General features: G+C 41.0%; 1 protein-coding gene across 1 annotated transcript in view; it reads left to right on the top strand.

Moving 5' to 3' along the window:
- Positions 1 to 5455: 5455 nt before the first annotated feature.
- usp38 (ubiquitin specific peptidase 38) overlaps positions 5456 to 23709 on the top strand; it is a 45526-nt gene continuing 27272 nt past the window's right edge. Inside the window, exons 1-5 of the mRNA XM_068043075.1 lie at positions 5456 to 5619; positions 9611 to 10336; positions 11437 to 11572; positions 16003 to 16132; positions 22119 to 22220. Coding sequence (XP_067899176.1) covers positions 9652 to 10336; positions 11437 to 11572; positions 16003 to 16132; positions 22119 to 22220 — 1053 coding nt within the window. The 5' untranslated portion in view covers positions 5456 to 5619; positions 9611 to 9651. The remainder of the gene's footprint in view (positions 5620 to 9610; positions 10337 to 11436; positions 11573 to 16002; positions 16133 to 22118; positions 22221 to 23709) is intronic.

Below are 23709 nucleotides of genomic sequence, written 5' to 3'. Positions count from 1 at the left end.
TTGGAGTTCTTTGAGGGAGTTACATGTGCTGTGGATAAAGGGGAACCGGTGGATGTATTGTACTTAGATTTCCAGAAGGCATTTGATAAGGTGCCATATAAAGGTTATTGCAGAAAATAAAAGCTCTTGGTGTAGAGAGTAACATATTGGCATGGATAGAAGATTGGCTAGATAACAGGAAACAGAGAGTAGGCATAAATGGGTCATTTTCTGGTTGGCAAGATGTAATGAGCGGTGTGCCACAGGGATCTGTGCTGGGGCCTCAACTTTTTACAATTTATATAAATGACTTGGATGAAGGGACCGAAGGTATGGTTGCTAAATTTGCTGATGACACAAAGATAGGTAGGAAAGTAACTTGTGAAGAGGATATAAGGAGGCTACAAAGAGATATAGAAAGGTTAAGTGAGTGGGCAAAGACCTGGCAAAGAGTATAATGTGGGAAAGTGGGAAATTGTCCACTTTGGGAGGAAGAATAAAAAAGAAGCATATTATCTAAATGGTGAGAGATTGCAGAGCTCTGAGATACAGAGGGATCTGGATGTCCTAGTGCATGAATTGCAAAAGGTTAGTATGCAGGTACAGGAAAACTAATAGAATGTTATTGTTTATCGTGAGGGGAATCGAATACAAAAGTAGGGAGGTTATGCTTCAACTATACAGGGCATTGGTGAGACCACATCTGGAGTACTGTGTACAGTACTGTTCTCCTTATTTAAGGAAGGATGTAAACGCATTGGAGGCTGTACAGAGAAGGTTTACTAGACTAATACCTGAAATGGGCAGGCTGTCTTACGAGGAAAGATTGGACAGGCTAGGCTTGTATCCGCTGGAATTTAGAAGAGTAAGAGGCGACTTGATTGAAACAGGGTGAATGTGGAAAGGATGTTTCTCCCTGTGGGAGAATCTAGAACTAGGGGTCACTGTTTAAAAATATGGGGTCGCCCATTTAAAACACAGATGAAGAGAAATTTTTTCTCTCAGATGATCGTGAGTCTTTGGAGTTCTCTTCCTCAAAATGCGGTGGAAGAAGAGACTTGGAATATTTTTAAAGCAGAGGTAGCTAGCTTCTTGATAAGCAAGGGGGGGGGGTGAAAGGTTATCGGGGTAGGTGGAAATGTGGAGTAATCAAAACTATTGAATGGCAGAGCAGGCTCGAGGGGCCAAGTGGCCTACTCCTGCTCCTAATTTGTATGTTCATAAATTAAATGCTAAGCAATCCATGAGGTACATCTGTGATGTAGACATCAGGATATAAATGTACATCTGTACTTAGTCTTGTTAATTTCCATGAGATTTGATGATTACAGCTTTGGGGGGAAAAGTTCATCGGTTTTCATGTGTTACATTGTGGAAAACAAATAGATCTATTAGTTTCACTATATTTTTTGGCAATAATTTAATCTTGATAATTTAGTAACTCACAAAATATTTTGAATATTTATAAAGACTTAATAAAGATTGCATTGTCCTAAATATTTATTCTTTCATTAATTTTTTTGAATAACCTATTTAAAGCCTTTACACACCCTAGCATGCAAATTAATTTTTTCAACAAGACATACTGTGAGCTGTTCAAAAATAGCTTTGCCAAAAGCAATGACATCCTGTCTAAAAGAAAAATCGGTAAATGGCATTATCCTCCCATGACAAATTTCCTATGTGTGAAACAAACATATAATCAAAGAAACAAGACAGCTAACAAATCAATTCAAATGAGCGAACCTGTATTATTTTACTTCAAATCAGCGAAATAGTTTTTAAAATTAAGGTTTGTAAAACATGACTTGTTCCATTTGTGGTATCCTTCACTGACATGAGAGACTTTTTTCCTGTTTTGTGGTATCTTTTTAAAATATTTTAAATGTAACAATTGCAAAAATTTGTGGGATGGGTTTGAGGTGCAATCCATCATACCACTGACTTTTTAGTCTCAGCTGAATAACTGAGGAAAGATTAGCATGAGGCTTTGTTGCATCTCACAATAGCTGTCTCCAACCAAAACAGACAAAGGCCCAAGAGCAGGTAGCCCACCCGTCCTGAGACTGGCAGGTCGACTGGAAGATGTGAAGAAAATAACAGAAAAATCTTACTTTCTGTCATGCAGTCCCCCACCTGCCAAGAATGAGGCATATTAATTTTGTCACATGGACATTAAATTTCAAATTGTTGCTGGGAAGAAGAGAAGGCCTGTTAGAAGGAGCTGCCAGGCCCCTGGCTGGAGGGACATTTTTGCATATTAACAGGCAGTGCTTGTAAACAAAGGAGCTACTCCCTGCTCCAATTCAATCCACAAACAGATTGGTCAGACCAGTTAGTCACATGACTGACTGGCTGTTGCAGAGTTTGAACTGAGAGCTTTAAACTGGAGAGACAGTGTTTGAACTGGCAGAAAGCAGAATGCTCCTGGACTGAAGAAGACTTCCTGTCTGCTCCCATCTCTTTCTCCCGGAACTGAAACCCACTGAAGACACATGAACCCCGAGAGAGAAAAGTCTCCTACAGTGAACAAGGTTTAAGAAGAATACTGGGCCCCAGCAAAAAGCAAGATCTACCTACAAAAGGCCTCTACAGTGAGTTTGAAGACCTGTAACAAAAACTCTTCTGATATTACCTCAAACCTTTCCACTTTAATTTTTCTTCTGCTCTTTTCTGTCTCTATTTGCATGTGCATATCACGTATGCATGCTAGAGTGGGGTGCAGCATGTATCCGTAGGCGTTAATGAATTAGAGTTTTAAGTTTAAGTTTAATAAAATTTCACTTTTCTTCTTTAAACCTGAGAAAGCCTGTTTGTGCTCATTTTTTTGCCTTATAATTGGAAAGCTGTGAACAAGGAGTCACCAAGGGCGAGCTAAAAACAATGTGTTTAAAAATAAAACCCTGTTACAGTAAGACCTGGTGAAGGCGGAAAGGGAACCCTAGATCTCTTTCTCACCTGATCATAGCATAGAAGAAAAATTATCCCTTCAACAGGGAGTTCTATTTGCCTCGACATTAACTTGGGTCTGAGAAACAAATGTCAGGATATCCAAGACAGTAGTCACTTAATCACAGATGCTGCCTGGAAAATCGGCTTAAACTGATGTCCAGGGGCAGGAGAATGCAATTTTGTTACCGCGACCAGCCATCTTATTTTACCTCTATACAACTGGGAAATGTCTAGAATCTGCTCTGTGCCTTCCCTGATAAAACAGTCAGCTCAGAATTGAGACTGTGAGCTTGAATTCATCAATCCAATGCAAAACATGTTGAAGCACCAAACCAAAGTTGCAACTTCAGTTGAGTTACAAGCCTACTCCGAATAGATTGACAAAAAATTAAATAGATTGGTTAAAATAGTTAAATATCACATGCATCTTTTTTTCTAAACCAGAAACTCACAAACTCATCAATGTTTTTAATGCCTGTGTCATGTTTTTTTTTTATCATGTTAGAGTACCCTGGGAATGGTAGAACAGTGATAATGTTACTGAACTAGTAATCCAGAGGCCTGGACTAATGCTCTGGAGACATGAGTTCAAATTCCACATATAGCAGCAGGGGAATTTAAATTCAATCAATTAAATAATTTCTGGAATTTAAAAAGTTAGTATCAGTAATGATGACCATGAAACTACTGGATTGTCATAAAAACTCACCTGGTTCACTAACGTCCTTTGGGGAATGAAATCAGTTGTGCTTAGCTGGTTTGGCCTACATGTGACTCCAGACCCACAGCACTACAGTTGACTGAAATGGCCTAGGAAGCCATTCAGTTGTATTGAACCACTAAGGAAAAGTCAAGTAAGTATAGCAATTCTGTAAAATTCAATGACTTCACTGCAAATATTAGTTGCCACTAGAACCATATAAATAATGACCTTTGCATTACATGAGGAGAAAACTGAAATAATGAGATGTGGAATACTAAGGAACCTATTAGTATTAGAAAAATATTCGCAGCAAAGTTTATAATCAGCAACAGTGATGACAATTACAAATCCATTTAAATGGATATCGTTCTGTTTGTACAAGTGACATATGGGTAACTTTTTTGCATCAAAATGTGTGCATATCACACTGAATGAGTAGCACTTGTCAGGTCTAGATTAACACGTTTTGTTTGTGCTGTACCTTGAATTCTGTGATCAGTCCTGGTTACCATGGCACATAGGAAACACCAAGCCTTAGATGCAGTGCAGAGAAGGAACACAAGACTGATCCTTAATGTTAGTAGAAGACTGAGCTATGAGAAACAGCCAGAAAAAAACTGGACTCTTTATCCTTGAAAGGAGGCAAATGAAAGAAGTCCCGTTTCAGGTCGATGAGCTAGTTCTGATGAAAGGTCACTGACCTGAAATGTTAACTGTTTCTCTCTCTCCACAGATGCTGCCAGACCTGCTGATTATTTATAGCATTTTCTGGTTCTATTTCAGATTTTCAGTACTTATCCTCAGTACTTCATTTTGGTGTTAAATGAGAGAGGTCATCTTGCAAAGGTATATACTAAATGGACTAGAAAAGTTAATCCTGAGCACCGATTCAAGTTAAACCACATCTGCAGAACTCAGGAACACAGGTACAAATGGCTATAAGACAAGTTCAAGATTAGAAAGCAATGCTTTCGTGCAAAGTGATCAATATCTGGAAATGGCCATCCAGCTAGATTGGTTGATGCAAAAATTCTACAAAGTCATTCAAGAGACAGTTCCATGCTGTAGTGGGGAAACCCACAAGTTTCTTTCCACAGAAGGATGAGCTAGTGGGCCAAATGGTTTCCCCATCTGTATTATCTTTTCTGATATTGGCCCCTGCAGCCCTTTACTGTGTTTCCTTTACTGTGTTTATGTGTCTGCCACACATTAAGAAATTACATTTACAAAAGGTAAGATTACATTTTCAATAGGAATTACTGCATCTGTTTTGGCAATGTCACTACAATAACTAACATGAGCAAAGTAAACATTATCAATAGTGACAGTGATTACAACCACATGCATAGAAAGCAATGCTTCTTTTTCAATGAAGTATATCAAAATAGGTTACAGTGTATTTAAAATTGGACATTGGCAGTGACTCCTAATAAGTGACACTTAACAGTTTGATTGTCGCGTCATAGACATGAAAGATTAAAACATAGGTCATTTTGCTGACGTTATTACATATGCTGAACGGATACAATTCACCTTGCTAACCACCCTATTCTCAATTACATTACCAGTACTTGGGTATCTCTGCCTGAGGTATCCTAAAATTTGCCTGGATAGAAGGGAAATTGGTGAAACTTGCTATCAATAATTCCCTCAGGGATGACGCCGACGAAAACATAAGATATAATAAGAAAAAAAATGTCTTCGTTCCCTTCTTTCTCTCCTCTCTTACTCCCAGCCCCCGATCACAAACACGGCGGCACTTCATCGACCAACTAAGATGAAGCAGTGCGGGGTCTTGTGTGGTGTTGTCGCGCTGACGTTTCTCACCGAGTTGTCCGTTTTGATTAACCGGCCTCAATGGTCGGGCTGCGCTGATGTGAGCAGTTTGTTACTTGGGGGACGGAGTGAGAATCACAGCGAGGAAGCAGTTGGAACGTCCTGTTGCAGTCTGGGCGCGAGGAACGCGGCTGCCATGGTTTCCCTGGGTAAGTTCTGACACAGGATTCCTTTTTGGAAGGTTGAGGCGGCGCTCACTCGAGCCGCGATTGTTCTGTCCGGCCTCCACATATGACTTGCAACATATAATCACTTTTGATCATCTTAGTTTTCTGGCAGGTTTTTTTTTTAACTGGTCGTTTAATACGATTTCTCATATTACAATCGGCTCCGATTTTTTTGGAATTTAAAACAAATTATTATTATTGGTAGCGTCAAAGGTGGCCAAAATTACGTTGTCATGGTGTGATTCGGAAGTCAGCTCTGATCGCTGAAATTTAGAGAAGTTGTTGCCCTATTTATTAAGCCAAGTGGAATATCAATCTGATTTGATTTGTTTAAGAATGGGTGGGGGGTTGGTGTTGAAGGAAGAAGTAAATGCTGATGGCTTTAACTTCCTGTCATATTAGTTCGAATTTCAATCCGTGTTTCGAATAACATGTTCAGTCCTCCGATCTGTGATTAGAAACACTTATATGCCTCTCCACAAATGTTCTTTAACTTAAAAGCTGTTGTACAATGAGGATCAGTTCAGGTTAACTGGTATAAGCATTACCAGTTGTATTGCTTTTTCCCACCAAGGAATTTGTTTTCATAAGTAATGTCCAATGGTTTTAATTTAGATCTCTGTTAAGCCTCGTTCACTTTGAATAGCTGACTGGTAGTTCAATATGAATTCTTATTTGAAAAATTGGTTATTCTTTGACAACAGTAAAATAAAATCTTAATTTGCATTTTCTTTAATATCTGTGGTTAATGACAGAAACTAGAAATCCAGTGGCAACCATAGTGGGCAACGTAGTTATTTTAAAAAAACGTTGGCACACTTTCCTCATCTCTTGAAAGCATGGCTTATGGTGGCTTACAGTTCCATAGGCTCCAACAACCTTTCCATACTTCACCTAAACAGCCAATTTCATGTATGAGCTTAGAAAGAGTGTTGGTAGGCAATTCAACTGTGGGAAAAATTACAGTTAAGCTCAAGTCTATCCTTATTTAATTTCCACTTGTGCTCTTTAACAACACTTACATTTGTGATCATAAGTAGGAACCTTTCTAGTTTCAAAAAAACATCTTCCGATCCAGGAATTACTATTCTTGTGTCCCACCACTACCTCAGCTGAAATTGACGTTGAGATTCAACGCAAAGCAAGGATCTTCCTGGTATGAAGAATTCAGTACCACAACACATCGTGCATTGCACCTCTTGGAGTCTTTTTCCTTCCAGGTCTCATCAGGGCTTAATAATTAGCATTTTTGCAATTCACACCCTACTTATTTTGTGTGACTTTACAGTTTCGTGGATTTAAAAAAATTTTAAATGTGGAACCTTCTGCCGATGTGTGTTCCCTGCAAATGTTTGCACACTATCTGTCCTAACTTATGAAACACAGTGACAGCTACTCAAAGGAAAACAATAACGTCCATTTTTATAGCACCTTTAACAGTAAAATATCCCAAGACATTTCACAGGCGTGTTATCAAACAAAATTTGACACAGAACGATATAAGGAGATAATCGGACTGGTGATCAAAAGCTTGGTCGAAGAGGTAGCTTTTAAGGAGTGTCTTAAAGGAAGAGAGAGAAGCGGAGAGATTTAGGGAGGGAATTCCAGAGTTCAGGGCGTAGGCAGCTAATTCTGCCAATGGTAGAACGAAGAAAGTTGGGATGTGCAAGGGGCCAGAATTGAAGGAGCCAAGAGATCTTGGAGCATTGTAGGGCTGGAAGAGAGTACAGTGAAAGGGTGGGGTGAGGCCATGGAGGAATTTGAAAATAAGGATGAGAATTTTAAATTGAGGAATTGCTGGACCGTAAGCCAGTCTAGGTCAGTCATTACTGGGCTGGTGAGTGAGAGGGATTTGGTGAGAGTTGGGATATGTGCAGCAGGGTTTTGGATGTCATTGCAGAAGATGTCTTTTCTATTGGTGTGCAGCAGCAAAAATAACAAATAAATGAAATGCCAAGCAAAATCTGAAAAATTAATGACAGTCAGAAATTGTTGACCATCGGAACAACCCCGAAATCTCCTTTTAGACACCCTAAGAGCCAGACATTCCAGTTTGAAAACTTATGATTACCTGTAGGCCTGCCTGAAAAGACAGATTAGTATTCTGGTTCCAAATTACTGTCTGCCACTTTATGAAATGAAACTACATGTTTGCCTGATCAACGTGTGCAGTAGGCAGTGACTGTGGTTCCACCACCATAAAGTTGTGGTGGACTTTGTGAATACCGCATTGATTTACTGTGGAAGATCCATGCATGTTGTTATGGTACTGAAGGTTGATCAATTATATTGCTTTATCTTGGATATCAACAGTTTGACTGCCTTTAAATAATGGTAATTCTGAGATGAGTAGATTACCATATACTAAAAGGAATAAACTGGCAGAATGGTTACCTGCAATTCCATTAGTATAAAACTAACCTGAGCATTCACAAGCCTCAGAATTGATGTGCTGCATCCTGTACACCAGGGCACTCTTGTGTTCCACTCCTGGGCTTTTTGTTGATTTTTTTTTTCCTTTTTGTACATCAACGCACCACTCCAAACTCATGCTCTGCATTTGTCAAACTTTAAGCGAGTTTGCAAAAGCAAATATCCACTCTTCCATAAGTCTTGGCTCTGGTTTCTATCTGGAACCATCCTCCCCACACCTGACTCCACCAGGCACACAGTTCATATAGTAAAATGTCCTCAATCCATGAGCATTATTGTGGGAGATATATATCTCTAATTGTAGTCTGAATTACAGTACTCAATCTTGGCAGAATCAAAAATTCTTTAAATATTTCATAATGTGAGTATTGATGACTTTAAACTTTTGACTTTAGTCCATTGAAGTTTCAGGGCATTTTGATTTAGTATATAAAATGTTGATATAGATACTTAAGTGTTGTCATTGAATGGGGCGGCACAGTGGTGAGCACCGCAGCCTCACAGCTCCAGCGACCCGGGTTCGATTCTGGGTACTGCCTGTGCAGAGTTTGCAAGTTCTCCCTGTGACCGCGTGGGTTTTCGCCGGGTGCTCCGGTTTCCTCCCACATCTAAAGACTTGCAGGTGATGGGTAAGTTGGCCATTATAAATTGCCCCTAGTATAGGTAGGTGGTAAGGGAATTGAAGGAAGGTGTAGATGGGTAGGAATATGGGATTAATGTAGGATTAGTATAAATGGGTGGTTGATGGTCGGCACAGACTCGGTGGGCCGAAGGGCCTGTTTCAGTGCTGTATCTAAATAATTAAATGCTAAAAGTAGGCAAAGCTTTTGAACATTTAGTGTATCAAGACACAACTTGATGGAGTGTACTATGATTCAGCGGAAACCAAACAGAAGTCCAATGCTTGAAAGTATTAGAAGCAAAACAAATAACAGATCATAGCAAAGAGAATGAAGTTAACAGTGTGATAGAACTAGATTTTGCACGTTTACTTCCTTCTCTTGATACACAGTGACATTGGTTATGGTAGTCAATAAACATGGTATTCCAAACATGGTAGCACTTCTGGCCTTTAGAATGAGTTACTGAGCTAAGCTAAGCAAAAACATTTTAGGAGGATCACTGTCTACTTCAGAGGGCAAATCTGCACTCGTTTTTAAAACCTTTTTTTGCCGTGGCACTCATGAGTTATTGAACCTTTCTAAACTGATATTTCTAAAGTTTAGTTGAGCCATACTACCACGTACTAATCTCATTGTGGCATATAATCAGCTCCTTGGGTACTATATCCATTTCATCGCAGTGGATGAGCGTGTCTGCCTTTTACAATTTGGATCTGATCAACTTTATTTCAGGTGTTTTTCTGACTCTTCTAAGAAACCAGCTTAGGAGAAGGTCCACAGCACCAGACGACATGAGCAGGGGGCAGGGGTGGGGGAGGATTTCTGTATTTGCTTTTATTTTTTAAAAACCTGTTGGTCAGATTATGATTGGGAAAGTATTATTTGCCTTTTGACTTTATTTTTTGTCTCTCTTTTAGGCTCTGACTACCTCCGGTATAACACTGTGGTATAGTAATCAATGATGGATAAGATACTGGAAGCCCTTATCACTTCTTCACACCCCCTACCCGTGAAGAAGGGGATTGTGAAGAAAGTAGTAGATGCAGCTGAGAACTCAGTTGACCGAGAGCAATGCAAGGCGATGTTTGATCTAACTACACGGTTAATTTTAATTGGGGAGGACAGTTTCCAGAAACAAGTGGGTCATCAGGTACTTGATGCCTATGCCAGGTACCATCGTTGTGAATTTGAAGAGTTCTTTAACAAGGGCTTTATTCTAAATCTTCTGCAACAAGGTTATGGATCATTAGATAAGAAAGATATTGCCATCATTGACTATATCCACATGGGACTAAAACTTATAATGAGCTGCCCTTCTGTGCTTGAAATCTTTGGCTTCATGCACACTGAGGTATTGCGATTAGTTTGTGAGAGACCAGAGCCTTTGCTGTGTGCTAGGTTGAGTGAGTTGTTATCTGACTTTGTGCACTGCATTCCAAGGGGTAAATCAGCGGTGCTGTTCTGCCAGCAGCTAGTAAGGACTATAAGTCAGTTCCAGTGCAATGCAACACAGGAGGAAGAGATTCGTGGATTTATTTCTCAGGTGAACAAAGTAAGCAATTTGCTGCAAAGCATTTGGAAAGCTGAACCTGGTGCACTTCTGCCTTCTCTACAAGAGGTATTCGTAATAATCTCTGCTACAGGTAATGAACATAGCAAAGATTGAGTTTTTAAAAAAATTTTTGTAGACCTATTTCAGCATTCGCTTTTAAATGTTTTTAAAAGGAGATTGTGCCATTCCCCCATTTTCCATTCTCCTCCTAAAGATATAGACTGTACTCCGATACCTCACAAACAGTCGATCTTTGTGTCAGCAAACTAATCAACTATTTGTAGCGTCAAAATCAAGTCTGATCATTTTGCTACAGGACTTTCACACTCATATGCGTTCTACAGGGAATCTCAAAATTTTCAGTGCAGCTGGGATTTGGACTCATTTTCTTTTCACCTCAGTCTTCAACCCAAGGATAGTGAAGCCAGTTGGAGAACCCCTGCCTTTATCCTGACTGAGAGGAGCTTAACTCTAATCTCTGGAGATGAAACCAGGGACCTTGCCTGTGTATAGTTCAGTTCCACATCCAACAATTGTCACTTTTATTTCAAAATTAACTTCATTTAAGTAACTATTGTTTATTTTATTATATTTTCTCTCTTTTTAAAAAAAAGTTTTCCTTTGCCTTCTATGATTCTTCCCTCCACAGACTATTCTCTGACTGGGGGCAGGGAGTAGGTAGTCAGTCCACATTTGGGTCCACATTTGTGTGTTTTTTTTTTTGCTTACTTTGAAAGGCAAAATTTTGATTCTAATATTCCTACCACCACCCATTCCAAAGCTGTCTGTCCAGGAGTTGGCTTGTTGAGGTGCCGGTCAAACCACTACTCTCCTGTGTGGTGGTGGGGGGGGTAGGGGTTCCCTGTCAGCTACCCACTCTACTGGACTCAAATAAATGGAACTGTCCAAACAAATAAAGGTCATATATTTCAAAAGTGCCTGTTACTTGTATGTTCCTTCCCCTTTAAGAATGAGTGACAATGATGTTTTAGAATTCTTAACAAAATGTGATCAATAGACAGATAAATTATCATTATTGAGTCTAATTTTCAATTCTCTCTCATATATAGGAGATCAGTTATTGAATGCTTTCTGCTTGCTGTTATGGTTTGGAATCAAGTTGCTGTCCAAGTTCTACATTGAATTGTTTCACCAAACCAAAAAAGAGGCCTGTATCTGCTTGCTTTACAGATTCCACATTTGAACCATCTATTGCCCTAGCAAGTCTCGTACAGCATATCCCATTACAAATGATTACAGTTCTTATTCGGAGCCTAATCACAGATCAAAATGTTAAAGATGCCAGCATGACGTGTGCTCTCTGCAGGTAAAGAAGGAACTTGTATTTAAGTAGCACCTGTCACATCCTTTAGGATGTCCCGAAGCACTCTGAGCTAGTGAATTGTTTGGAAACTTATAGTCACTCCCGTTATGTGGGCAAATGTGGCAGCATGTTTGTGCAGATATTGTTTAAAGCTCATAATCAGTGTGATGATTAAAAATTGAAGGGTGGCAAAATTCGGGAGAAAAATGTCGAGTCTATTATGAGAAGACGTTTTTTTTTCTTACCCCTGTGTATGTCATAGGGGGGGGGGGGAATGATGGGGGGAGTTACAGAACAAGAGGGTACAATCTTAGAATTAGAGCCAGGCCATTGAGGAGTGAAAGCAGGAAGAATTTTGCCACATAAAGGGTAATGGAAATGTGAAATTGGCTCCCCAGAAGACTGTGGATGCTGGGCCAATTTAAATTTTCATGACAGTGATAGACATTTTTATTAGATAAGGGTATCTAATTTTATGGAACAAAGGTGTGTAAATAGAGTTGAGGTACAGGTCAGCCATGAATGGCAAAACAGGCTCAAGGGGCTGAATGGCCTACTGCTGTTCCTATGACATGAGCGCACCCTTGTAGAAGATTTGGATGCAAAATGGGAGAGAATGCAGTAGGCCCTTGCCATAGTGCCTTCTCATACAGAGGAGAGTTGGATATGATGTACTTCAGTTGTTAAAAGGGAAACCATATAAACTACTCTTTGTTGAAATATGCTCCATTATATGTTCTCCAAGATGAGCATCCAAAGTCTAATTCTTTAAGTAGAATAGAATTTTTGTTGAGGCTGTAAGAAAATAAGATTCTTTACTAGCTTTCTTTTAAAATATTCACCTTTTTGAAAGCACTTGTATAATTGAATATAACTGGGTAGAATTTCTGCTTTGGACGGAATCAAGAAATTGACCCCAAAATGCATTTAAAGTTGCACTAGTTAGGTTACTGATGAAGCTTCCAGTAAAATAAATTTGCATGATTACAAACGTAAAATCTTCCATGAACCAGCTTAATCGGGCAGTGTAATTAGATTAGATTAGATTAGAGATACAGCACTGGCTCTTTGGCCCACCGAGTCTGTGCCGAACATCAACCACCCATTTATACTAATCCTACACTAATCCCATATTCCTACCAAACATCCCCACCTGTCCCTATATTTCCCTACCACCTACCTATACTAGTGACAATTTATAATGGCCAATTTACCTATCAACCTGCAAGTCTTTTGGCTTGTGGGAGGAAACCGGAGCACCCGGAGAAAACCCACGCAGACACAGGGAGAACTTGCAAACTCCACACAGGCAGTTTCCGGAATCGAACCCGGGTCCCTGGAGCTGTGAGGCTGCGGTGCTTACCACTGCGCCACTGTGCCGCCCTAGAATGTAATTGTTCCTTTTTTTTCCACAAAGAGTATTCCTTGATATATTTAAGTATGGCAACCTGATGCAGTTTTATTAATACCACTGAAAATGGATTTATCTCCTAAAATATTATTTTTAGTAAGGGTGTCCTGTTCTCCACCTGTGAATAACCTGGTTAAAAATCAGCAAAAATTACTTTTAAAAAAACTCAACTGAACCATTTAATAGTTTCATTGGTGTGCACCAGTCAGTTTCTTACTAAATTTTTAAAAAATATTTTGATATAAAAAAACCTATTAAAACGTGCCAACTAATGCCTGTGTGCCGAACAAAATCAGTGCAATTTGAAGAACCTTCCCTGATCAGCAAAATTGGCAGAACCTCAGTTTTTACCTGGGGGTGTGACCAGTTATTGGGGCCTGGTTCAGGTGAATTGAATCTTGAACCAGTGTAAAAGGTCATGGAAAACATGAGCTTAAGTGGCCATGGGTGTAATTCACCTATGTTTTAAATTTCTCTATTTTTTGCTCTGGTTTGGCTGACTCCATGCCGGTTGCGCTGGAAGCTGGGTGCAAAACTGGTTAAAAAAACAAGTGGAAATTTCCTCCCAGCGAGTCAAAGCTTTATCATATTGAAGTGGTATGGGAGGTCACTTTATTGTATCGTCAGTAACCTTTCACCTCTGGTACCTGATTTCACATTCAGCTCAAATTGGTCAGATAAATGTCTCCTTTTTCCTGGAAGTAATTATTCTACATAATATGGCATTTTCAACCCAATTTCCAGTGCCATTGCCCCAAGCACAAAGCAACAACAATTAGCATTTGTATAGCACCTTTAATGTAGACAAATATCCCAAGGTTCTTCATGGAGGTGTGTTCAGGCACAAAGTGATTCCTGACAACGCAGCCGGCCACTGACGTCATCAGCCTGCGCCAAGGTGCGCACATGCGCAGACGGGCTCCTACTCTCTGCGACTGTGCTGTGTTCCGACTTGCCAGGACTGGTTAGTGCATGCGCCGATTACATCATCGCATGACGTGTGCATCTTTGGGCAATGTGCCTGGTCGGCCTCTGCGCATGCGCTTTACGCATACAGCAATGCAACGCTAACGGGTATTCACCCATGCATCAAGCTCCGCTCCCTCCCTCGCTGCTCTCTCCAACCGCTCCGCTCCCCTGACCCGTCCCTGTCCCCAGCTCGCGCTCTCCCTCCTGCCATTGTGTGCTGTCATGTGTTTGGGTTAGGTTGCCTTTGTGTGATTATTTGAGCAGCGCCATCTTTAGTCCTGGCAGCTGCCTGAAGTAGCAGACTGACGTTTTAGTGGCACACGCTGCATTTGCGCATGTGTCACTGCAGCGCCACCTAGTGGTAGCATTGTCAGTAAATGCAGCCATTCAGACAATGGATGATGAGCCAAAGGAGAGATATTAATTAGAAAGGATAACCAAAAGCTTGATCAAAGAGCTGTGTTTTTAAAAAAAAAAGTCTTGAAGGAGAAAAGGGACGTGAAGAGGCGAAGAAGTTTACGGATGGAATTCCAGAGCATGGTGCCCAGGCAGGAAGCAGAAAGGATGGCCACCGCTCCTGGGTAATGGTGGGAGGATGCACCAGAGGTAGAGAAGAGGAGAATTTAGAGGGGTTGTAGGGATGGAGGAATGTTCTCTAGGTAAGTGATGGGGCTAGTCCATGAAGGGATTTAAACACAAGTATGGGAATATGAGAAATTTAAATTTATGGCATTAAAATTTAAATTGACAGTCAAAAACTATGATTTTGGTCAGTGCTATGGCAGAAGTGAACACCTGTTTGGAGAGAGTCAGGCATGGAGCTGGGGGAAATATGGGCACTATCTACCAAGTTAGTGCCCATTCATGCTAAATTTGAAAGTTTCCTTTTCCCCTCACTCCACTCTGGACTACAGGATTGCTGGTGCAGGAAACTGGAAATGCTATTCATTAGAGGATGCTTTTCTGAGGATGGGGGGGAAGGCACATTCTTGGGGCAGAAAAGAAGGATATTTATTTCCAACTTTTCTGTATCTGATCCCCTGAATACTTGGCAGTGATGTAAAGAGATTATATTTTCTCAACACTAATAATCCGTATCTTGATGAAAACAAATAATTTTGGTAGGGGGCAGTTGAGGGGCGGGGGGGGGTGGGGGGGTGGTGGCAGAATCCCAGTTGTTGGCACAGTGGAGGAGGCACAGACATGAGCATAAACTGAAGAAAAAGGATGGAAAGAGATTGAGGGAGGTTTTTTTTTCTTTGCAATCTGAACAACATTACTTCTAAGTGCTGCAGACTGGCAGTCTACTAGTTGTGTCAACTTAAAGATTAGTTCCTGAGTTGAAAGGATTGTCCTATGATGAGAAGCTGAGTAAACTGGGACTATACTGTCTGCAGTTTAGAAGAATGAAAGGTGATCTCACTGAAACAGAGAAGATTCTGAAGGGACTTGACAGGATAAACACTGAGTTTGTTTCCCCTGGCTTGGAATCTAAAACACTGGGCATAATCTCAGGATAAGGGGTGGATCATTTAGAACTGAGATAAGGAGACATTTCTTCACACAGAGTGTTGTGAATCTTTGGAATTCTTTACCCCAAAGGGTAGTGGGTGCTCCATCATTGAACATATTTAAGGCTGGGATAGATAGATAGATTTTTGATCTCTCAGGAAATCGAGCGATATGGGGAGTAGATGGGAAAGTGGAGTTGAGGCAGAAGATCAGCTATGATTGTAGGAGGCTCGAGGGGCAGTATGGTCTACACCTGCTCCTATTTCTTACGTTCTTATTTGAAGAAAATATTAAGCAAATGGAAATTGGCCTTTTGGCTAATTTATTGGAAGGAGAGTAAAAAGCACGATAGGAAGCTTTTGTTTAGGAAAGAAATTGTGGAAGACTGACTTAAAACCCATATAATACAGCGTCAAATTGGCACAACTAAATAAATACTTATTCCCTTCTATGCTGCATATTCTAGTATTTTAAACATCCATACCTAGAAACCATGGAGAGAGTTTAAATGTTTCTGGTTCTATATTTTTGTCTCCTGAAGGATGATTGATTGGCTGTCGTGGCCATTAGCTCAGCATGTTGAGACGTGGGTAATTGCACTGCTCAAAGGATTGGCTTCTGTCCAGAAGTTCACTATCCTCATAGATGTCACTCTGCTTAAAATCGAACAGGTAAGTGGAGCTTGGGGGGATAAACCAAGTACAACTATTCCATGAAGAGAATAGGAGGGTGGAAATTACTGCTGATGTGATTGTATGAATGCTGGTGCAGAGGTGTTAATTCCATTTAAAATAGTCGGGAGAGAAATTTTGTATGACCATTTTGTGAAGACCTATACACACCTGTTAATATGACCTTCAGCTTCTTCCAAAGAAACTGCAGACAGATCAATATACAGAACAGCATGTTTAATAATAATGGGTATCTCACTCACACACTAAATAATGAATTACTATTGAATTAACACTGATGAAAATTATGAATCTTAAGAATTAAAGACTGCTTGCATCACTTCATAGGAAACTGCCTGTTGAAAGGTCAGCATTGGAACACTTCTAGCTGTTGACATTACTTGTTGCATTAATTGTATGGAGAGTGGGAAATTAAATCAAAGCAAACCATTGCATTACAATAACAGTATCAACAGGAAAGGTAATACAGGAAGCCTGAAAGAAATTTTAATACGTTGTGAAGATGTCAGTAAAGCGAAATGATGAACATTGCCACCTACCAGTTGAAGGACTTGTACATTTTTTTTCCTAATCTACTGATAACCTGAGACCATTTCAATTCAATGAAGACAGTTTACCCATGCTACTCAGTGAGAGTTAAACCATTTGATAACCCCAGCATCACTTCAAACAATTGTGAACCCATGCCTCTGGCAAGTATGCATGATATCAGGAGCAGGAATATGTCAGTTGCAATATATGTGCCCTGAAAGAACACTTTATCTAATATCCTTTTTAGTCTTGCATTTGCTTGTTTGCTGCAGGGTTAGAATTTATTGTACTTGTTCTGTTCACTCAGTATGCCTACAGCTGCTGATAATATAAATGCAATAAATTGTCTTGTCTTGGCTGTGTTCCTCAGACACCACTTTATTTGCAATTCACTGAGCTCGTAACTGTATTTGCAGAGTCTTGTGTGTTTAAAAATGGGGGGAAGGTGGAATTTTATGGACACTGCAAGAGCGGATTTGGTGGTGTGGGAGCTGATTTAATTAGGTGTGAGTTGTTTTTTCAGATTTCCGATGGTTTTTTTTTACTGTATTTAAGTTGGCAGCATGTTTGCGGCGTTTTGGGTGGCGTTTTGCAGCTTTGCATTCATTTACATGCCATGAATACTCATTACCCTATATTAATTCCAATTAAGTTCTACCTGCCAGATTAAGTGAATGGCGAGCGGTATTCCCATGCCACCTGGTTCACGTTCATTTGAACGTGACGTGCAATAGCCAACTTTATGCAGTTTAGTCTGAGGTCCGTGTTTTTCTTCATTGAACTCATCAGCAAAAGGAACGGCAACATTGGAATGGATGTTTGCCTCCAGGCTCGGCCCCAGCAAGGGCGGTTCTTCTTGGGATGGCAGCGAAGGCATGGGTGAGACTACATGGAGGAGCGGGGAGGACAGGGTAGGGTTACCGTGTGCATGGAGAAGCAGGAGAGAACAAAGGGTGGGGTAACCAGCTGGATGGAGGAGCAGGGGAAGGAAAACCACCCTAGTCTATCCAATCTTTACTCACAGCTGCAACTTTCCAGCCCTGGCAGCATTCTTGTAACTCTCCTCTGTACTCCCTCCAGAGCAATTATGTCCTTCCTGTAATGTGGTGACCAGAACTGTACGCAGTACTCGAGCTGTGGCCTAACCCATGTTTTATACAGTTCCAGCATTACATCCCTGCTTTTGTATTCTATACCACAGCCAGTAAGGGAAAGCATTCCATATGCCTTCTTCACTACTCTATCTACCTGTCCTGCCACCTTCAAGGACCTGTGGATATACAATCCAAGGTCTCTCACTTCCTGTATCCCTCTCAATATCCTTTTGTTTATTGTGTATTCCCTTGCTTTGTTTGCCCTCCCCAAATACATTACCTCACAGTTCTCTGGATTGAATTCCATTTGCCACTTTTCTGCCCATTCAACCAAACCATTGATATCATTCTGGAGTCTACAGCTATCCTCTTCACTATCAACTACACGGCCAATTTTTGTGTCGTCAGCAAATTTCTCAATCATGCTTCCCACATTTAAGTCCAAATCATTAATATGTACCACAAACAGCAAGGGACCCAACACTGAGCCCTGTGGAATGCCACTGGAAACCACTTTCCATTCGCAAAAACATCTGTCGACCATTACCCTTTGTTGCCTGTCACTGAGACAATTTTGGATCTAACCTGCCACATTCCCCTGTATCCCAAGGGTTTTTATTTTTCTGACCAGTCTGCCATGTGGGACCTTGTCAAATGCCTTACTAAACTCCATGCAGACAACATCCACTGCACTACCCTCATCAATTCTCCTAGTTACTTCCTCTAAAAATTTAATTAAGTTAGTAAGATACGACCATCCCTTAACAAATCCATGCTGACTATCCCAGTGCCTTTCTAAATGACAGTTTATCCTATCTCAGAATTGATTCTAATAATTTGCCCACCACCGAGGTCAGACTGACCGGCCTATAATTATTTGACATGTACCATTGTTTAAAAAGGGATAACGTTCACAGACCTCCAATCCTCTGGTAGCTCGCCTGAATCTCGTGAGGATATGGAAATGATCCTCCGAGCATCCGCTATTTCCTCCTTGGCTTCCTTTAACAGTCTGGGATTCAATCCTTCCAGCCCTGGTGATTTATTCACTTGCAAGGATGTCAGACGCTCTAGTACTTCCTTTCTCATTATGCTTATCTTTTCTAATATTTCACACTCTTCCTCTTTAACTACAATGTCTGCGTCATCCCTCTCCTTTGTGAAGACAGAGACAATGTACACGTTAAGAACCCTGCTCACATCTTCTGCATCCAAGCATAAATTACCTAGTACATCTCTGATAGGCCCTACCCGTTCCTTTGTTATCCTCTTGTACTTAATGTGCTGATAAAACATCTTTGGGTTTTCTTTGATTTTACCTGCCAATATTTTTTCATGTCCTCTCTTTGCTTTCCTATTTTCCTTTTCTACTTCACCCTTGCACTTTCTATACTCCTCTTGGCTTTCTAAAATATTAGTTTTTTTGTGACAGTCATAAGCTTTCTTTTTCTGCTTTACCTTGCCCTGTATGCTTCTAGATAATCAGGGGGCTCTAGATTTGGCATTACCACCCTTTTTCTTTGTGGGGACATGTCTACACTGTGCCCTTAGAATCTCACTTTTGAATACCCCCCCCCCCCCACTGGTTTGCCACAAATTTTCCTTCAAGTAGCTGTATCCAGTCCACTTTCGCCAAATCACCTTGCAGCCTCGTAAAATTTGCCTTCCCCCAACTTAGAACTTTTACTCCTGTTCTATCTTTGTCCTTTTCCATGATTATGTTAAATCTAACTGTATTATGGTCACCATCTCCAAAATGGTCGCCCACTGCTACTTCATCCAGTTGCCCAGCTTCATTTCCTAAGACTAAATCTAGAATTGCGTCCCCTCTCATTGGGCTTGTTATGTGCTGGCTGAACAAGTTCTCTTGAATGCAGTTCAAGAATTTTGTGCCCTCTGTGCCCTTCACACTGTATCCCAGTTGATAACCAGGGTAGTTGAAACCCCCAACTGTTATTGCCCTATTGTTTTTGCACTCAGAAATTTGCCTACATATTTGTTCTTCTATCTCCCTCTCACAATCTGGGGGTCTATGGTGCACTCCTCATAGTCTGGCTGCCCCTTTTTTATTTCTGAGTTCAACCCATATGGCATCATTTGATGATTCATTTACCATATCATCCCTCCTCACAGCTGTTATTGATTCTTTAAGCAATAATACTACACCCCCTCCTTTTTTATCCCCCTCTCTATCTCACCTGAAAACTCTATATCCAGGGATGTTGAGCTGCCATTCTTGCCGCTCCTTAAGCCAAGTTTCTGTTATAGCAATGATATCGTGTTGCCTTGTGTTTATCTGTGCCCTCAGCTCATCTGCTTTATTTGCTATACTTTTAAATAAATGCCCTTTAACACTGCCAAATACCTAAGCTGTACATTTTTTAACCTTTGCTTCTTCTGTCTTTCTGAGTCAATCGCTAAATTTCTGCCTCCCATTCCCTGCTCTGAACTTGTCCTATCTGAAACTGCCTTCAGATTCCCATCCCCCTGCCAATCTAGTTTAAACCATCCCCCACAGCACTAGCAAACCTTCCCGCAAGGATATTTGTCCCAATCCTGTTCAGGTGTAGACCATCCGGCGTGTACAGGTCCCACCTTCCCCAGAACCGGTCCCAATGCCCCAGAAATCTTAAGCCCTGCCTCCTGCACCATCTCTCCGGCCATGCATTCATCTGATGTATTCTCCTATTTCAATATTCACCAGCACATGGCCTTGGGAGTAATCCGGAGATTGCTATCTTTGAGGTCCTGCTTGCTAATCTCTTTCCTACCTCCCTAAACTCAGTCTGCAGGGCTTCATCCCTTTTTCTACCTGTATCATTGGTACTAATGTGGACCACAATCTCTGGCTGTGCACTCTCGTCCTCCAGAATGCTCTGTAACCATTCAGTGATATCCATGACCCTTGTACTGGGAGGCAACATACCATCCTGGAATCAAGTCTGCGACCACAGAAACGCCTGTCTGTTCCCCTAACTATAGAATCCCCTACCACTATTGCACTCCTGTCTTTTCTCCTCCCTCCCTGCACAGGTGAGCCACTCATGGTGCTCTGGTCATGACACTCGCTGCACTATCCAGAGGAACCCTCTCTCAAATCGGTACTCAGAACTGAATACTGGTTAGAAAGTGAGATGCCCTCCAGGGACTCCTGCACTACTTGCCTTGTCTCCCTTGTCTGTCTGGAAGCCATCCGGCGAAAACCCACGCGGTCACAGGGAGAACTTGCAAACTCTGCACAGGCAGTACCCAGAATTGAACCCAGGTCGCTGGAGCTGTGAGGCTGCGGTGCTAACCACTGCACCACTGTGCTGGTTATAAATATAACGAACAAATGAGTAACCACCTACCAACTACCGGTATTTTAGCATCTACTTAGTAGATAGACTTGAATGTTAGAGGAAAAGAAAATAAGCAATTAAGAAAATACGCACCAGATACTCGTCGACTGGCTCCCTGTGCCTCACCGCTCTCTTTCCCTTCTAATGCTGTTTGTAGATCTGAAGTCTTACTCAGCCAATCACCTACTTGCTTCCCTGTGATATCACACCTCGATTTTTCTTTCTGAACGCCGGCAGGCTGGCAGCAGCCCCACTCTGATCTCGCTGTTTCCCAGTGAACTCTCGCATGTGTTCTCTCTCTCTCTCTCCCCCTCCCCTCTGGGCTCTTTATGCCTGCTCTGGTCTTGCTGTTTCCTGGTGAGTGCGCTCTCTCTCTCTCCTGGGCTCTTCATGCCCTGCTCTGATCTTGCTGTTTCATGGTGAACTCTCTATTCTCTCTCTCTGTCTCTCCCCTGAGCTCTTTGTGCCCGCTCTGATCTCACTGTTTCCCGGTGATCTCTTTCTTTCTCTCTCTCTTTTTTTCTCTCTCTCTCTCTCTCCTTCCCTCCTTCCCTCCCATGAGATAAAACCCCATGTGCACTGGCCACTGTCTGGTACTGAGATTCAATCTTCGGTCTGTACAGAAGTAGTTGATGTCACCTCGGCAGTAGTAGATGCCCTGTACCTGGCTTCAGCGTCACAGGATCACAGAGAAGAAAATCGGCCAGGGCTTTTGCTCTTGATTGCTATCAGTATCATTTGCTAAAAGTACAAGTGTGAGATTAGGTGAGGGCTGCATCTGGCTCAGCTGCGATGTTCCCCTAGGTCAAAAAGTTTGAATACTTGCTGTGTAAACTTGCTGATGAGTAATAACGACTTGAGTGAGGTACCGGAGGATGACTGGCACCCTATGATCCATATCTCAGCAAAAGGTCAAGGCCTTCAGAGCATGTCCGGAATAAACAAATTGGTGGGAAAATCATTATTTCATGGCTAATTATTGACTTTATATTGTGTTAGGTATTTGATCGCCTTTGGTATCCTATTGTGCGGCCTGGTGCTTTAGCAGTTCTTTCCCACATGCTGCTCAGCTTTCAACATTCTCCAGAAGCCTTTCATTTAGTAAGTTATTCTACTTGCACTGTTTTCAAAGTAAAACTGTTCTCTTTACCAGTTAATATCTTTGCTTTCCATGTGATTGTTTCATTTAAGGCTTTAGAAAATATGTGTAAGATTATTTATGTGACTAAGCAACAGGGAAGAAATATAACAAAAAATTAAACTGGCCAAAATGAATAGCAGTTGCTAAATATTTCCTGGTTTCACTATGAGCTTTAACTATTCTTGTTTTTTTTTTAATGTTTTATTAATGATCTGCTGTCAATATCAAAACCAAATTAAGATTCTTAAACTTGGAACACTAAATTAGGAGCAGTAGAGAGAAGACACAACAAAAGATTTGTAGAAGGGTTTAGTTCTGTTAAGCAATTGGGCAGAAAAATTGCAAATTAAACTTGACATTAATAAATGTATTGCTCATAGGTGGGGAGGAATATACAGTAAATAAAATTAGCGACAGAAAGTAATTGTTTCATTGTCAAGATGATGTACAGAAGCATTTTTTTTTTAAAGTGCTGGAATGTATAGTAAAAGCTGTCGAGTATCGGTCTCCAGAGGTTACCTTGAGACTCTACAGTGTGTTCTCAGACCAGATTTTAACATTGTGTTAAGTTCTGGTTGCCACTGTACAAAAAAAAACAGTCGATTTAACATGGGAGATATTTGGGATGAAGTGATAGACATTAAGGAGTGTGCAGTGAGGAGTAACCAGATTGACTCCAAATGTAAAGGAAAGATTAGAGACAGTCAAGTTCTACAGCCTAGAATGAAGGTGGTTAAGGGGAACTTCATTGAGCTATACAAAATGATGTAGAAATGGTAAATCAAGAATGCTACTTCAGAGTAATCGGGAGAGTAGGACGAAAAGACATAAATTAAAATTAGTGAAAAGATAATTGAAAACTGGTTTTAAGAAGGTCTTTATTCAGTGATATATGTTTGGAATAATCTGCCATGCCAAATTGTAGAAACTAAGATATTGGAGAACCAGCAAAATATGGTTGAATGCTGAATTGGAGTGCAAGAATATTAGACAGATGAGCTTGAATGGGCCAAAAGACCTTTTCTCATCCTTGATTTTTTTTTTAATTGTTGCTCTTTTTCACTGTACTCTTCAAAAATGCACAGTACAAAATTATGAAACAAAAACAGATTATAGAAAAACCAAGGTCCATCAGCATTTGTAAAGAGAGAGTCAGTTTAATATTTTGGTTGTAATCCTTTGTCAGAAGGACACTGCAATCACTATCCCGGGATATGTCCTGTCCCACCAGCGGGACAGACCCAGCAGAGGTGGTGGGACAGTGGTCTACAGTAGGGAGGGAGTTGCCCTGGGAGTCTTCAACATTGACTCCGGACCCCATGAAGTCTCATGGCATCAGGTCAAACATGGGCAAGGTAACCTCCTACTGATTACCACCTACCGCCCTCCCTCAGCTGATGAGTCAGTACTCCTCCATGTTGTACACCACTTGGAGGAAGCACTGAGGGT

The sequence above is a fragment of the Heterodontus francisci genome, chromosome 1 (genome assembly GCF_036365525.1).
Source record: "Heterodontus francisci isolate sHetFra1 chromosome 1, sHetFra1.hap1, whole genome shotgun sequence".
NCBI classification, from domain to species: Eukaryota; Metazoa; Chordata; class Chondrichthyes; order Heterodontiformes; family Heterodontidae; genus Heterodontus; species Heterodontus francisci.
This window is presented reverse-complemented; position numbering and strand designations above follow the sequence as displayed.